The sequence below is a fragment of the Tachyglossus aculeatus genome, chromosome Y2 (genome assembly GCF_015852505.1).
Source record: "Tachyglossus aculeatus isolate mTacAcu1 chromosome Y2, mTacAcu1.pri, whole genome shotgun sequence".
Classification (NCBI taxonomy): domain Eukaryota; kingdom Metazoa; phylum Chordata; class Mammalia; order Monotremata; family Tachyglossidae; genus Tachyglossus; species Tachyglossus aculeatus.
This window is the reverse complement of record NC_052094.1, coordinates 1,627,926-1,642,879: the sequence shown is the minus strand read 5'-3', so window position 1 is coordinate 1,642,879 and position 14,954 is coordinate 1,627,926. Positions and strand designations below refer to the sequence as shown.

The following is a 14,954-nucleotide window of genomic DNA, read 5'->3' as shown; positions in this document are numbered from 1 at the left end:
GCACACAGTAAGCGCTCAATAAATACGATTGAATGAATTTCACTTCTCTGTGCTTTGGTACCCAACCTGATTACCTTATACCTCAGTGTTTAGTACAGTGCTTGGCACATAATCAATCAATCAATCAATCAATTAATCAATCAATCAATCAATCAATCGGCAGATTAGCGGCAGAGGAGCAGAGGGTGCGGGGTGGGCTGTAGAAGGAGAGAAGGAAGGTGAGGTAGGAGGGGGTGAGGTGATGGAGAGCCTTGAAGCCCAGGGTGAGGAGTTTCTGCCTGATGCGCAGATTGATTGGTAGCCACTGGAGATTTTTGAGGAGGGGAGTAACATGCTCAGAGTGTTTCTGGACAAAGACAATCCGGGCAGCAGCATGAAGTATGGACTGAAGTGGGGAGAGACATGAGGATGGGAGATCAGAGAGAAGGCTGATACAGTAGTCCAGACGGGAAAGGATGAGAGCTTGAACGAGCATAAGTGCCCAACAAATACCACAATTGTGATTTTATTATTATTGTTTTTCTTTGAACCCACATATGAAATCTGTCCAAAATCCTGTCAGTTTTACCAGTGCAACTTCTCGAGAATCCGCCCTTTTCTCTTCCATCCAAACTGCTAGCATGCTGATCCAAGCACTTATGCCCTACCTTGAAATCCTGCATCAGCCACCTCGCTGATCTCCCTGCCTCCTGTCTCTCCCCGCTCCAGCCCATAGCTTACGCTGCTGCCTGGATCAGTTTTCTACGAAAACACTCAGGCCACATCTACCCACTCCTCAAAAACCTCCAATGGCTACCCATCCACCTCCGCATCGAACTGCTTCTGCTTTAAGGCACTTCCTCAACTCCCTCCTTCCTATCTTATCTCACGGATGATGATAATAATAATAATAATAATAATAATAATAATAATAATAATAATAATAATGGTGGCATTGATTAAGCGCTTACTATGTGCAAAGCACTGTTCTAAGAGCTGGGAAGGTTACAAGGTGATCAGGTTGTCCCTCATGGGGCTCACAGTCTTAATCCCCATTTTCCAGATGAGGTAACTGAGGTACAGAGAAGTTAAGTGCCTTGCCCAAAGTCACCCAGCTGACAATTGGCAGAGCCGGGATTTGAATCCATGTTCTCTGACTCCAAAACTCTTTCCTACGGAGCCATGCTGCTTCTACTACAACCCAGCCCACATGCTTCGCTCCTCTAAACAACAATCTGTTCTCTGTACCTTGACCTTGGCTAGCTCACTGCCAACCCCTTGCCCACATCCTCCCTGTAGCTTGGAACCCCCACCCCCTTCATATACAACAGACCACCACTCTTCCCACCTTCAAAGCCATCCTAAAATATCTCCTCCAAGAGGCCTTCTCTAAGCCCTCATTTCCCCTACTCCCTCTCTCTTCTGCCTCGCCCTTACACTTGAAACAGTACCTAAGCACTTAGTATTAGAGAAGCAGCATGGCTCAGTGGAAAGATCACAGGCTTGGGAGTCAGGTCATGGGTTCTAATCCCGGCTCTGCCATTTAACAGCTGTGTGACTTTGGGCAAGTCACTCGTTTCTCTGTGCCTCAGTTCCCTCATCTGTAAAACTGGGATTAAGACTGTGAGTCCCACATAAACAACCTGTTTGCCTTGTATCCCCCACCCCCACCCCACCCCACCCCACCCCGGTGCTTAGAACAGTGCTTGGCAAATAGTAAGCACTTAACAAATACCACGATTATTATTATTCTTATTCACCCCACCCTCAGGCCCCAACACTTACATACATATACTTACACTCTACCGTCTTCCCAATCTGTAATTTATTTTAATGTCTGTCTTCCCCTCATATCCATAATTTATTCACATTAATGTCTGTCTCCTCATCTAGACTGTAAGCTCATTGAGGGGAAGGAACGTGTCTTCCAATTCTGTTGTATGGTACTCTCCCAAGTGGTCCCACTCTAAGTGCTCAATAAATGGTACGCTGAGAAGCAGTGTGGTCTAGTGGTTACAGCATGGGCCTGGGAATCGGAAGGATCTCGGTTTCACCACTTTGCTGCGTGACGTTGGGAAAGTTGCTTATATTTTCTGTGCCTCTGTTATCTCACCTGTAAAATGGGGATGAAGACAATGAGCCTCATGTGCGACGGAGACTGGGTCCAACTGATTCGTTTGTATCCATCTCAGAACTTAGTACAGTGCTTGGCATATAGTAAGCACTTAACAAGTACAATCATTATTATTATTATTATTATTCTTAACTGATTGATTTCCCTGACACCTTGGATCCTGTAAACATACTATCTCCAGTCAAAGCGGCGCTGCTCCACTGACTCCACGTGAAGCTTCAAATTCAGAATGGAAGGGGGAGACGGCAGCAGTGTCCATGCTTGCTGGCCATCTTGGCAAAGGCCCCTGCTCTAACTCTCCCATGGGTGCCCTGGCTTAACTCATCCCCGACCCTGATTACCTCAAAGCCGCTTTCAGCTGTTTGAGATGTCCCTGAGAAAAATTAAGTCTCCTGAGCTAAATGGGGATGAGGCGTGAGTGAGACAGAAACAGACATTAGACGGAGCTTAAGGAAGAGTCGCTTTTATCCACCAAAAACTCACATCCAAAATTTCACAGGACGCGGGGCTAACAAGGAAAAATTTATTAATTAGCCTTCACAGAATAAAATTCCTATTGCCATGGAGGAAGCACTTTGAAGTTGTTTCTGGATTTGGTACATTAATTCCTGAAGAAACGAATCTGGGCAGTTTCCTCAGCAACAAATAGCAAAACACAGACACAGACACATTCTCACACACGCGTACAAGCACAGCCCTTCCTCCACCCCAACAGACAAAGAAGTTCAAGAAACCCAAATGCCGTCTGTCCTGAAGCACCCTGGGACCAGACGAAGGCGCAGAAAAGCACTTTGCCCCAGAAGGCCTCTTTCTTCCCACACTTCACAACACTATGGCCTGCTGAGCAGGCAGACAGGGCCAGGGTATGGCCAGCCCTCACTCCCTGTTGTCTCTCCCCCATTCCAGTTCTTACTTCACTTGGCCGTCCGGGTCATTTTCCTAAGAAGTTGTTCAGTCCATGTTTCCCCACTCCTCAAGAACCTCCAGTGGCTGCCCATCTGCCTCCACATCAAACAGCAACTCTTTACCATCAGTTTGAGGGCACTCCACCACCTTGCCCCCTCTGACCTCATCTCACTACTCTCCAACAACAACCCAGCCTACACACTTCGCTCCTACTCACTGTACCTCCACCTTGTCTATCTTGCTGCCAACCTCTCGCCAACATCCTGCCACTGGTCTGGAACGCCCTCCCTTCTCCATAACCAACCGACAATGACTTTCCCCACCTTCAAAGTCTTACTGAAGGCACATCTCCTTCATGAGGCCTTCTTCTGCCACTCCCTTCTGCATCACCTTTGCACTTGGATTTGCTCTCTCTATTCACCCCTCCCTCAGCCCCATAGCACTTATGTACAGAGCCATAACTAAATTAACATCTGCCTCCCCTTCTAGACTGTAAGTTCATGGTGGGCAGGGAACGAGTCTACCAACTCTGTTACACTGTTCTCTCCCAAGTGCTTAGTACAGTGCTCTGCCACATAGTAAGCATTCAAATATGACTGACTGATTAATTGACTGGTCCCTACAGTACATCCGGGGCCCAGAGTCCCACGGGGATGAGCCAGCCAGCTGCTCAGAGGCTCAGCGGAGAGGAAGTGGGATCCACAGACATGGGACACCGCTCAGATGGAGACAGTAAGGCCCAGAGAGCACCACGGACAGGGAGGAAACGGAGAGCGTTGGGGGCAGTGGGAGGGGACAAAACCCAAAGAGAACCAGATGAGACTTAGCTGACTGAGTGGAATGAGAGGGGGCCTGGGAATCAGAGAATCTGGGTTCTCACCCTGGCCCCATAGTTTTCTGCCATGTGACACTTGGGGAAGTCTGGGCCTCCATTTCCTCATCTGAGAAATGGGGATTCAATACCTGTTCTCTCTCCCATTTAGAGTGAGTACCTCTTGTGGGAAAGAGACTGTATCTGCTCGTGTTTAAAATACCCCAGCACTTAGTCCAGTGTTTGGTGCACCGTAAGGGCTTAACAAAGGCCATTAGTATTAAGAAGGGTAAAGAAGGGTGGGTCGGGGTGGGGCTTGATGGCAGAAAGGCTGTGGGGGGAAAGAGCTTCACAAGCCTCGGACGGTAATATGAGGGGTTGCAGTGGCTCAGTGGAAAGAGCACGGGCTTTGGAGTCAGAGGTCAAGGGTTCAAATCTCGGCTCCACAAATTGCCAGCTGTGTGACTTTGGGCAAGTCACTTAACATCTCTGTGCCTCAGCTACCTCATCTGTAAAATGGGGATTAAGACTGTGAGCCCCTTGTGAGACAACCTGATCATGTTGGAACCTCCCCAGCACTTAGAACAGTGCTTTGAACAGAGTAAGTGCTTAATAAATGCCATTATTATTATTATTATTATTATTATTATTATTATCAATTTCCCCCTTTACCCACTCTGATCTGGGACGGCACTAATCAATAAAAATACTAATAGTTTTGAGGCCTCGCAGATTTGATTTTTCCTTTTTTTCTACCCCCACAAGCTCAACGTTAAGCGTTTGTTTTAGGCCGGCTGTTTGCTATATAAATTACAGGCAGATTTTGTTCCCTGATTATTTAACTGCATTAACAAATGTGAAAAAAATCTGAACTTGGATGAGAGGCGTGGAATCAGGAGAAAGGAAAGCATGCGCGCTTTGCCAGAGCTGTATTTCATCACTCTTCAGAATTAGCTGGCAACGTAACCACAATATTTACTGAAGTGCAAACCAAATGTTTTCATCTGGACAGAAATCAAACTGTGGTATGTTACAACCACAACAGAAATTGTTGCAATCCAAATACAGGCTCTCTCATTTGGGTTGTGATGGCTGAAAAATCGGATTCCTCTTTGGGAATCTGCCCGCATCCCCTGCCCCTGCTTGGGTTTAACCGTTGAAATGCCAGCTGGCCACTAGGCACCTGAAGTCCACCAACGGCCCAGTAGATTTTGGCTAGTCAGGGGCCTACTCAGCTGGGTCCGATCAACACCCAACACTCACAACTACCAGGTAAGGAAATCAACCTTGGGCACAAACATGCTGGCCTTTGATTCAGGCCACAAATGAACTGTCACCACGCGACAAGTCTGGAAGAGGAAAAACACAAACACAAAACCAAGAGAGGGCATCCACTGCCTGAGTTCTCTTTGCTCGTCCCAAAGTGCCCGGTCAACTGTACCTAGCTCAAAACTGCCTCCGTCTACCCCTAGCTCATGTTGTTCCTTGGCTCGGAACACCCTCCTCTGAATCAATCCATCAGACCACAGCTCTTTCCGGCTTTAATGCCCTCCTTAAATTCCATCTACTCTGGGAAACCTTCCCTGATTAATTCACACACCATAGCTGTGATTTCTCAGTCTTCCCCCTCTAGACTTTGAGCTCCCCATGGGCAGGGAATGTGTCTGCTCTCCCAAGTGCTTTGTACAGTGTTCTGCAATGTAAAAAGCACTCAATAAAACCCACTGATTGACTGATTCCCCCTTCAGACTGTCAGTCCGGGGCTGGGGAACATCTTGCTACTGTTGTGACTCTCCCAAGTGTTTACTATAGCATCTACCACTGCGGGCACGCAATAAATGCCATTGGTTGATTAGCTGAAAGTTGCTCAGTTCTAAACCAGGTGAGCTCAGCAATGGCTAGTGGCAATCAGCTGAATTTGTACACTGCATTTGATACTATTCCTTTCCCAAGCACTTCAACAATACCACCTTCATCCCTTTTTCCCCCCTCACAGCACCCCAGCACATTAGGGAGAGACAGGAATCATTACCCCCATTTAACAGAGGAGGAAACTGAGGCCCAGAGAGGTCAAGTGGTTGGCCAAAGCCCCCAGCAGGACATGGCAGCATGGGCTAGTGGATAAAGGATGGTCCCGGGAGTCAGAAGGACCTGAGTTCTAATCCTGGCTCCATCACTTGCCTGATGAGTGAATTTAGGCAAATCACTTCTCTGTGTCTCTGTTTGCTCATCTGCAAAATGAGGATAAAGACTGTGAACCCTATGTGGGACAGGGACTGTGTCCAACTTATCTTGCATCTACCCCAGTGCTTAGAACAGTGCCTGACACACAGTAAGTACTTAACAAATACCATTCATGCAATCGTATTTATTGAGCGCTTACTGTGTGCAGAGCACTGTACTAAGTGCTTGGGAAGTACAGGTTGGCAACACTTAGAGACTGTCCCAACAACGGGCTTACAGTCCAGAAGCAGGAGACAGACAACAAAACAAAACATGTACACAGGTGTCAAAGCTACATGCACATATACCACAATTATTATTATCATTGTTATTATTAGCTGGGATCCAGGCTCTTTAACTGAGGGAGAGTTGAAGGCCAGCCTACATCATCGACGGTGTTAACAAGCTGCCAGCACTCGAACGCACAAATTGGCTTCCTCTTGAAAACACGTACCCGTGTGCACACACGCATGCACGCGCGCGCACACACACACACGCACGCACACGCACGCACGCGCATAGGCGCACTGTATTTTGGATGCCAAACACATGCTGCTTTCATTTGATTTCAATTCGTTCCAAAGCCAGGCCGAAGGTTAATGAGAAACTCTGCATAGAACAGCAGCAGCAGCAACAGCAGCAGCAGGGCTGGCTTGCCCCCTTCCCACGGTAGGCAGTGTCCTCACTTTCCTCTTGACTGTGTGAGCTCCTTGTCCCCTGGGCCCTTTAAAACTTTTTGGAAGCGGGGATGCCGGGAGATGGTGAGCTCCCACAGAGCCTCCTCCCTCTGCTGGAAGTACTCACCTGGAGCACGTGAGAAAGGAGCATTTTGGATTAAGGTCATCCTTGGTCACCTCGGCCCTCTCGTGCCCTTGGATGTATGTACTCCTTACCTACCGACCCACTCTCACCTTCTTGCAACTACAGTGCCAGCATCAACTTCTGAGCATCACCTCCTCAAAAATCTCCAGTGGCTACCAATCAACCTACGCATCAGGGAAAAACTCCTCACCCTCGGCTACAAGGCTCTCTATCACCTCACCCCCTCCTACCTTACCTCCCTTCTCTCCTTCTACAGCCCAGCCAGCACCCTCTGCTCCTCTGCCGCTAACCTCCTCACTGTGCCTCGTTCTCACCTGTTCCGCTGCCACTGACCCCTGGCCCACGTCCTCCCCCTAGCCTGGAATGCCCTCCCTCCGCACGTCCGCCAAGCTAGCTCTCTTACTCCCTTCAAAGCCCTACTGAGAGCTCACCTCCTCCAGAAGGCCTTCACACACTGAGCCCCCTCCTTCCTTGCCCCTCCTCTCCCTCCCCCCACCTTACCCTCCCCACAGCACCTGTATATATGTATATGTTTGTATGTATTTATTACTCTATTTTATTTGTACATATTTATTCTATTTATTTTACTTTGTTAATATGTTTTGTTTTATTGTCTGTCTCCCCCTTCTAGACTGTGAGCCCGCTGTTGGGTAGGGACCGTCTCTATATGTTGCCAACTTGTACTTCCCAAGTTCTTAATACAGTGCTCTGCACACAGTAAGCACTCAAAAGATACGATTGAATGAATGAACTTGTGTCAAACTGTCTCCCAGCCACTGACCTACAACCTCCTTGAAGTCAACGTCTCATCGTAGCCTTGCACAGGCCTGATTAGTGCTCTGCTCAGGAACGGTTTTCAATCAATTCTCATATTGAGAAGTTCAGGAACAAGGTCTCTAAACCATTAACCAGCTAACTTTACTAGACCCTCGTCAAGACTCCCCCCACCACTCTATGGAGAGCCACTTTCTCCCCTTTTTGAAGAAGACACATGGCAGGTCCCCACCCAACGTCCAAGGGCCAGCCAAAGAGATGGATGGGATAGGGATGGAACCCCGGCAGGAGTCAAACTCGCCTCCTGACATCCTGGGCCCTTCAGTGACTCCCGGAGCTCTTCCCTCTTGCAGAGGAGGAATGGGAAAGTGTGTGGAATTTGAGAGGGCAGGGGGGGGGGAGAGAGAGAGAGAGAGAGAGAGAGAGACCCCAGTGCTTTTAGCGATTCTAGGAGTCTTTTAGCCCTGGCTGCTGAGTGTGTGTCTGTGTGCACTCTAGATCTTCCACTCAGGGTGTGGGGCTGGGTCTCCCTTCCCAGCTCAACTTGAGCTCAAAATGCCATGACAGGGCCTGATCTGTCCCCTGGCTGGTGATACTGGCAGGCCTGTCCTGTCTGACGGTTAGAGGACTGACTGCCCAGGAATTGCCAAGAGACAGAGGCAAAGATGGGATCCAGAAAACACAGGCACAGTCTGGGACAGCCCCTGGGCTGGGAAAAGCACTAGCATTTTCAGGCATTGGTTGTATACTTTCCAGGGCTAAATGCCCATCTCATTCCCCTTCAGCCCTGATGGGGAATGCTCTACAAGAGGTCCATTCCCAATCTTCTCCCCATCACCACATGCCAAAGGCACAAATCTCTGAACATATGTACACGCACCCCCACTTCAGGGCAGTTTGCCTTTCCCTCTCCAGCTAAAGAGACAACACCACTTAACCCGCCAGAGAAGGTCACTACTACTGCCATTCTGTCCTGAAAGCCAGTAAAACGGCCATCCAAGAGCCTATGCCTTCAAGGCAAGACAGCCTACAGAGGTCCAGGGCATTGTTGAACCCCAAGCAAAATCAGGGCCAGTGGAACAGCGGTCTCTCAGAAGCTCACGAGCCAGCAACCACCCATGCCACACACAGCCAGCTGCCCAAGAAGATCGTGGGAAGTGTCATCAAGCGCCCTCAGAGCTCACCGTCACCCACTACCGGGGCGAGAGGAGCTGCCGATACCTGACCTTCTTAACTCTATGGGTTTGACCTCTATGCTGGTTTAAGGTCTAAAGTCTCAGTTGACCCTAGAGAGGTGGACCAATTGGGACCCTCAATAGCGATGAGCCAGGAATTATGGAATTACAATTGGGGACAAGACAGGAGGGCAGAGAGAGTTAAGAAGAGCTGGTCAGGGTGTCCAGAGCTGCTTTCTGGACATTCGAGCCTACGTTTTGATGTTTAAGAGCGCTGGTTAGTCCCATGTCCTTACCAGGAGGAAGAAAGGGTGTTGGAGTGGGTCGGCTGTCATGAAGGTTTAGAACAACTGTAAACTCGTTGTGGGCAGGGAATGTGTTTATTGTTATATTGTACTCTCCCAAGCACTTAGTACAGCCTGCCCTTATCTACTTTGCTTTTCACCCCTTTGTCTGACCAACCTAGGAGCCGAGAGCCATTTGCAATAAAGAACAAGGTGCCACGAGGGGAGCCAGGGCTAGCTGCTGCTAATTCTTCCGACTGCTCCAATCTCTTCCCGCCCTGAATCTGATCCTGAGTTCCTACCTCGGAGGCAGAGAAACGTAAGGAAATCCTCAGTCTTGGGCTTCCTTTTAGAGAGGTCAGAAATCTGAGTAGCTGGAGGGGGTAGCAATGGTTCCACAATCTTCATCGGAGTTGTGCTGGGGCTGTTTGGCTGGGACTGGGCAAACTTCCTTTGTGCTTGCAGCCGGGGCCTGAGAAAACAACACGAAAAAAAGAAAGATGACAACCACGTTGAGCAGAGCTTGGAGAACACAAAAGCGCACATGATTGTTTGGCTATAAAACCAAGAAGTCGAGGTAAGGAATAAGGACTCCATTCCACATGAGTCCATCTCCGTCCTCCGAATGCCCCCTGTCAAGGATGTTGTTGCATTTTACTCTCCCAAGCACTTTTATAGTGCTCTGCACAAAGTAAGCACTTAATTAATACAACTAACTGACTGACTGCCTTCTGGACATTTGAGCCTACGTTTTGATATTTAAGAGCGCTGGTTAGCCCCGTGTCCTTACCAGGAGGAAGACAGGGTGTTGGGACGGGTTGGCTGTCATGAAGGTTTAGAACAACTGTAAACTCGTTGTGGGCAGGGAATATGTTTATTGTTATATTGTACTCTCCTAAGCATGTAGTACAGTGCTCTGCGCACAGTAAGTGCTCAGTAAACACAATTGAATGAATTCTGATCCGCTGAAGGTGTCCACCCCTACGGGACCTGTGGTTTTTTTACTCTGCCAGGGTAATGCCTACAAGAAACATGAAGATATAGTTGCAGATCCTCATGCTATCACACCCTAATCTCAGCTCCGCTATTTGGCTGCTGTTACCTTAGGCAAATTACTTAACTTTTCTTTGCCTCCGTTACCACATCTGTAAAATGGGGATTATGACTCTGAGCTCCAGGTGGGACAGGGACTATGTCTGACCTGATTAGCTGTTACTGACCCTGGAGCTTAGTACAGTGCTTGGCGCACAGAGAGCTTAACCAAAACCATCATAATTTTATTTATTATTACCCCAGTACCACCAGGAGACAGATGATCAGAGAGGGAAAATATGAGTGAAAGACTACACACAAGCTCACTACTAAGGCTCTCCCAAATTTCCGCTGGCTAAAGGGTCCCAGCCTTGGAAGGGATAAGATTAACTCTGTGGTAAGGGGCCAGAGGTTGAGGCCGAACATATGGCTTCTGACAGAACGGGTGGGAGGGCATTCTCAGGCAGATGCAAGAGTGTGGGCCTCTTTTCCCAAAGATTCCGCAGTCTCCTTCTCTCCACCGTTGACCTCCAACCCAGAATCTCACACTGAGGGGTCACAGGAGGAACCCAAATGACCCCATAAAAAGGAGGGAGCTGAAGACCAGAGGATTAGTTAAGCAGCAGTGGCTTGCGGCTTCCTGTCATCCGCTTTGACTAGGGTCTCCCGGCCTCTTCCGAGGCGTTTCCTGTCGTCCTTCTTCCGCCTCCCGCCGGAAGGCTGGAGCCAGTGGATGAGGTGCACTTGAAAGTCGGGATCCAGGGCTCGCCAAAGCGCCACGCAGCTGGGCCCTTGTCGAGGGGTGTGGACTTCAATGCACCATTTTATTAACTTAATTTTCCGATATTAAAAATTTAAGCTGGTAAATCCAATTATTTCGATTAATGACCAATTCTAAACAAAGGCGGCAGAATGGGTGGGAGGGAGAGCTCTGTTCATTCAAAATTAAGACACTTTGTGTCTGGCAAATGCAAAATGACTGGCGTGGTTGCACTCTTTGTATGATAAGGGAGCAAACCAGGAAGGTTTGCCAAGATCCTGAAAGGCCTATTCAAAAACATTCCCTGTGTTTCCAACCCCAAAATAATTACCCACTCTACTCTGCCCCTAAGCAGATACACTGCCGATCTGGCAACTTCTCAGAAGAACGTGCTCAAGTGAGCGGAGTGGTCATGGGGACTGGAGAGGGAACTTGTGCTTTGGGGTGGGGCGGGGGGAGCTGTTTCACCTCTCCACAAACCAGCTGGAGGCTGCTGAGGCCACTAGGGATGCAAACAGCCCTGTGACAGAATGGACACACACACAAAATGGACATACACAAAACTCTTTCCAGGAAGAAATGTGGCAGCGAAGAATGGTTTATCCACCCTCTTGGGCTTTCTACCGAGCGGGCAGGCAGAGGAGGGGGCTTCTAGGCTCTGGGGGTGGGCAGCCAGCTTCGGGGGCTATGTCCTGCACTGACATGGGTCTTCCTTAACAGGACTGCTTCGCAGTGACCTTTCAGTTCCAAAGAGGATTCCAAAAACCCACTGTGGTTGATGTCCACGGCAAGTTAACTTTAAAATCCTACTGATGCAGAAATGAAAACATGACTGGTAATCTCCAATCCCCGTTAACCTACGCTGCACAAGAGAGACAGGGACGGGAGAGAAGGGGAAGGGACGTGGGAGAGTGAGGGGGAGAAAGTGGAGAGAGAGAGGGAGCAGAGGAGTGAAAGGGAAAGGGAGGGCGATCATTACATAAATGTTTGTGATGAAAAGTGGGGAAAAGTCCAAGCCGATTTCCTCAACAAGCTGACTGTTTGTTCCCACACAGCCCAGATCACTGGGAATTTATGTGTTTACTTCACCACCACCCTGGCTTGCTGTTTCGAGATCAATAAAGTGTGTAACCTGTTCTCTTTCAGACACTGGAAAAGGACCTTGCCCAGGCCAACCAGATGTTCCCCAAGACAACTCCCAAAGAGCCCTTGCATGGGTCTGGCCCACAGACCCTCTTGGCCAAACAGCTGGGAGGGTGGTCCCAGACGGCCCACCTAACAACCGAAAGGTCATACCGGCCCTTGGTCGGCTTTCCGGCACCTTGGGAGCAGCTGAACCCAGGCATCCAAAAGGGGGCACGCCCAAATCCGGCTTCCCACCGGCAGCCTCGAACTCAGGACACAGGCCCTGAGACTTTAGGGCACACTCGGCCCTGGGCAATGTTAATAATAATAATAATAATTGTGGTACTTGGTAGGCGCTTACTATGTGCCAGGCACTGTTCTAAGCACTGGGGCAGATACAAGAAAATCAAGTACCTGTCCCACATAAGGATCAAAATCTTCATCCCCATTTTACAGATGAGGGAACTGAGGCACAAAGAAGCGAAGTGCTTTGTCTAAGGTCACACAGCAGACAAGTGGAGGAGTCGAGATGAGAACCCAAGTTCTTCCAACTCCCAGGCCTGTGCTCTATCCACTAGGCCACGCTGCCTTTCTTTGTAATAACTGGTAGTAACTGGAGGACAGAGATGAGCGGTCCCCAAACCCGCTGGGAGCTGGCAGGGAAGTCTCCCAATCATAAGTTGCCGCTGACTGCCGAAGGGGGTTAAGTATTAATAGGCACCTGTTAGAAGCTGAATCGATAATGACACCTGGCCTTGGCTTTGCCCACTCTTGCCCTAGCCCAATGGAGCCGGGAATGCTGGACTGGAGTTCAGTGCCTGGCCACCATGCCCACTTTCCAGGGGTCAATCACACTAAACTGCCCAGCTCAATGCCCACTAAGTGTCCGGTCATTGTGCCTGCCCTCTGGGGGTCAGTCAACACTAAACCACCCAGCTCAATGTCCACTCAGTGTCCGGTTGCTGTGCCCGCTCTCTGGGGTCACTCAGCTACCAGACAAAGAGCTCAGTGACCGGCCAGTGACCGGCCACCATGCCTGCCCTCCAAGAGTCAATGAACATCAAACCACAGAGCTCACCACTAGGCTCCCCTCGTAGGCCAGTCCCAGACCTCTGCGGGCTGTGGCCAGAAGGTTGGCGAGGAGGGAGGGAGGAGCCCCAGGGCACAGAAGCGTAGGCAGGCGGCACATCTGCTCCCGTACACACGACTGAGAGTCTTGTACGAAGCTTTCCAGATGACCGTCCGGTCCTCCGCTCCGAGAAACGAAGCCGAGACTGGAAACCTGAGGGCACGACGGCATTGGAAATGCCACAATGGCCCCTCGGGTTCCATCCCTGGCCCTTTCTCCTTCCATCCCCTCACCTCCCTCCTGCATTCAGAGAGGGTCCCCCGACCCCAACCTCCCCTTCCAGCAACTATCCCCCCTAGCCCGGGAGCACATGTCCACCACCTTCCTTCACTTCACCAGAGCTCAGTTTCCATCTGGGCTGGGACTCTCCGGATGGGGGCAGAGGGACCACTCGGGAACCTTTAATTCCCCTACACACAGAGATCTGGTTTGTTTTAAAAGTCCAAAGAGCCTCATTTGCTGGAAATAAAAGCCAGTTGGCCGGCCTCTTCCTTCAGTTCTGGAAGCCCGGTGCTGTGAACAGCCCGCCACAACAGATGGCAGTAAAGAGCCGCGGACAGGCGGATGGGCGAAGGAGGACAAGGCGGACAAGGCCTGGGGCCTGTGAATGGGGGGAGAGGATGGAGGCGGGGAGCCACTCCCTCCCTAAAGAGTCCTGCTCTCACCCCCTAGAGGAAGAGAGAGACTTAGCACTCATTGATGTGTCCGGGTGGAGAGATTAGAGAAGGCACTGCCCTCGATAAGGGAGAAACAGGAGGGAAGCTTTTCCTTGAGCATTTTGATCTGATGTCCCAATTGGTCTTTTAGGAATATAAAGGGATCCCTCTTTCTGAGCAGGACAGGGGCTCAAAAAGGATCCCCGTCCTTTAACATTGGATGCTGGAGGCAAGGGAGAGGAGTACTGATGGAGCCCAGGCTGGGATAGCATTAAGACTGCAAACCCCTTCCCACCCCCTCCCCCAAACTAAGGAAAACACACACACTCTTTGGAAACTGCTCTCTTTGAAGATAGTTTGGTGGGGTTCTTCTCCCTGTGTGCTAGTGGCCTTTTTCCATTTTCCAGCTTGCAAATCTGGTCCCACTAGGCCAGTGGTTTTCCTCAAAGTTTTTGGCAATGCAAGAAAATTGGGCAGCCCACCCACTTCTCCAGCCCCAGAAACTTTGCTTCCACCTCCCGCTCCTTCCACCCTGGACCGGTCAGCTCCCTCCTGCCCCAGGTGGGGTCAAAAAGGCCCTGGGCCCTCAGAGGGAAGAAAGAGGTTGGTGGCAGACGGACGGACAGACATGAGACCCATCCTCAAGGAGGAGGAGGGTGGACGTTAGTGACAGAGATGGAATGAGTCAGTGAGGGAAGCAGCATTGCCTTGTGGGTAAAGCTGGAGCCTGGTGGTCTAAAGGACCTGGGTTCTAATCCTGGCTTTGCTGGGCAAGTCACTTCACTTCTCTGTGCATCAAAGTTACCTCATCGGTAAAATGGGGATTAACATTGTGAGTCTGATGTGGGACATGGACTGTACCCAACCAGATGAGCTTGGATCTATCCTAGCTCTTAGTATAGTACCTGGCACATAATATGCACTTAACAAATACCATTTTAAAAAGGCTAATGATGAGGACACTGTTCAAATAAACATGAGCCCACTGTTGGGTAGGGACTGTCTCTGTATGTTGCCAACTCCCAAGTGCTTAGTACAGTGCTCTGCACACAGTAAGCGCTCAATAAATATGATTGATTGATTGATTGATAAGTCTTCTAGACTGTGAGCCCATTGTTGGGTAGGGACCATCTATATGTTGGCT

General features: G+C 49.7%; 1 protein-coding gene across 1 annotated transcript in view; it reads right to left on the bottom strand.

Moving 5' to 3' along the window:
* Nucleotides 1–14,954, bottom strand: part of JARID2 (jumonji and AT-rich interaction domain containing 2) — a 229,804-nt gene that overhangs the window by 38,034 nt on the left and 176,816 nt on the right. Inside the window, 1 exon segment of the mRNA XM_038768089.1 lies at nucleotides 9,411–9,580. Coding sequence (XP_038624017.1) covers nucleotides 9,411–9,580 — 170 coding nt within the window.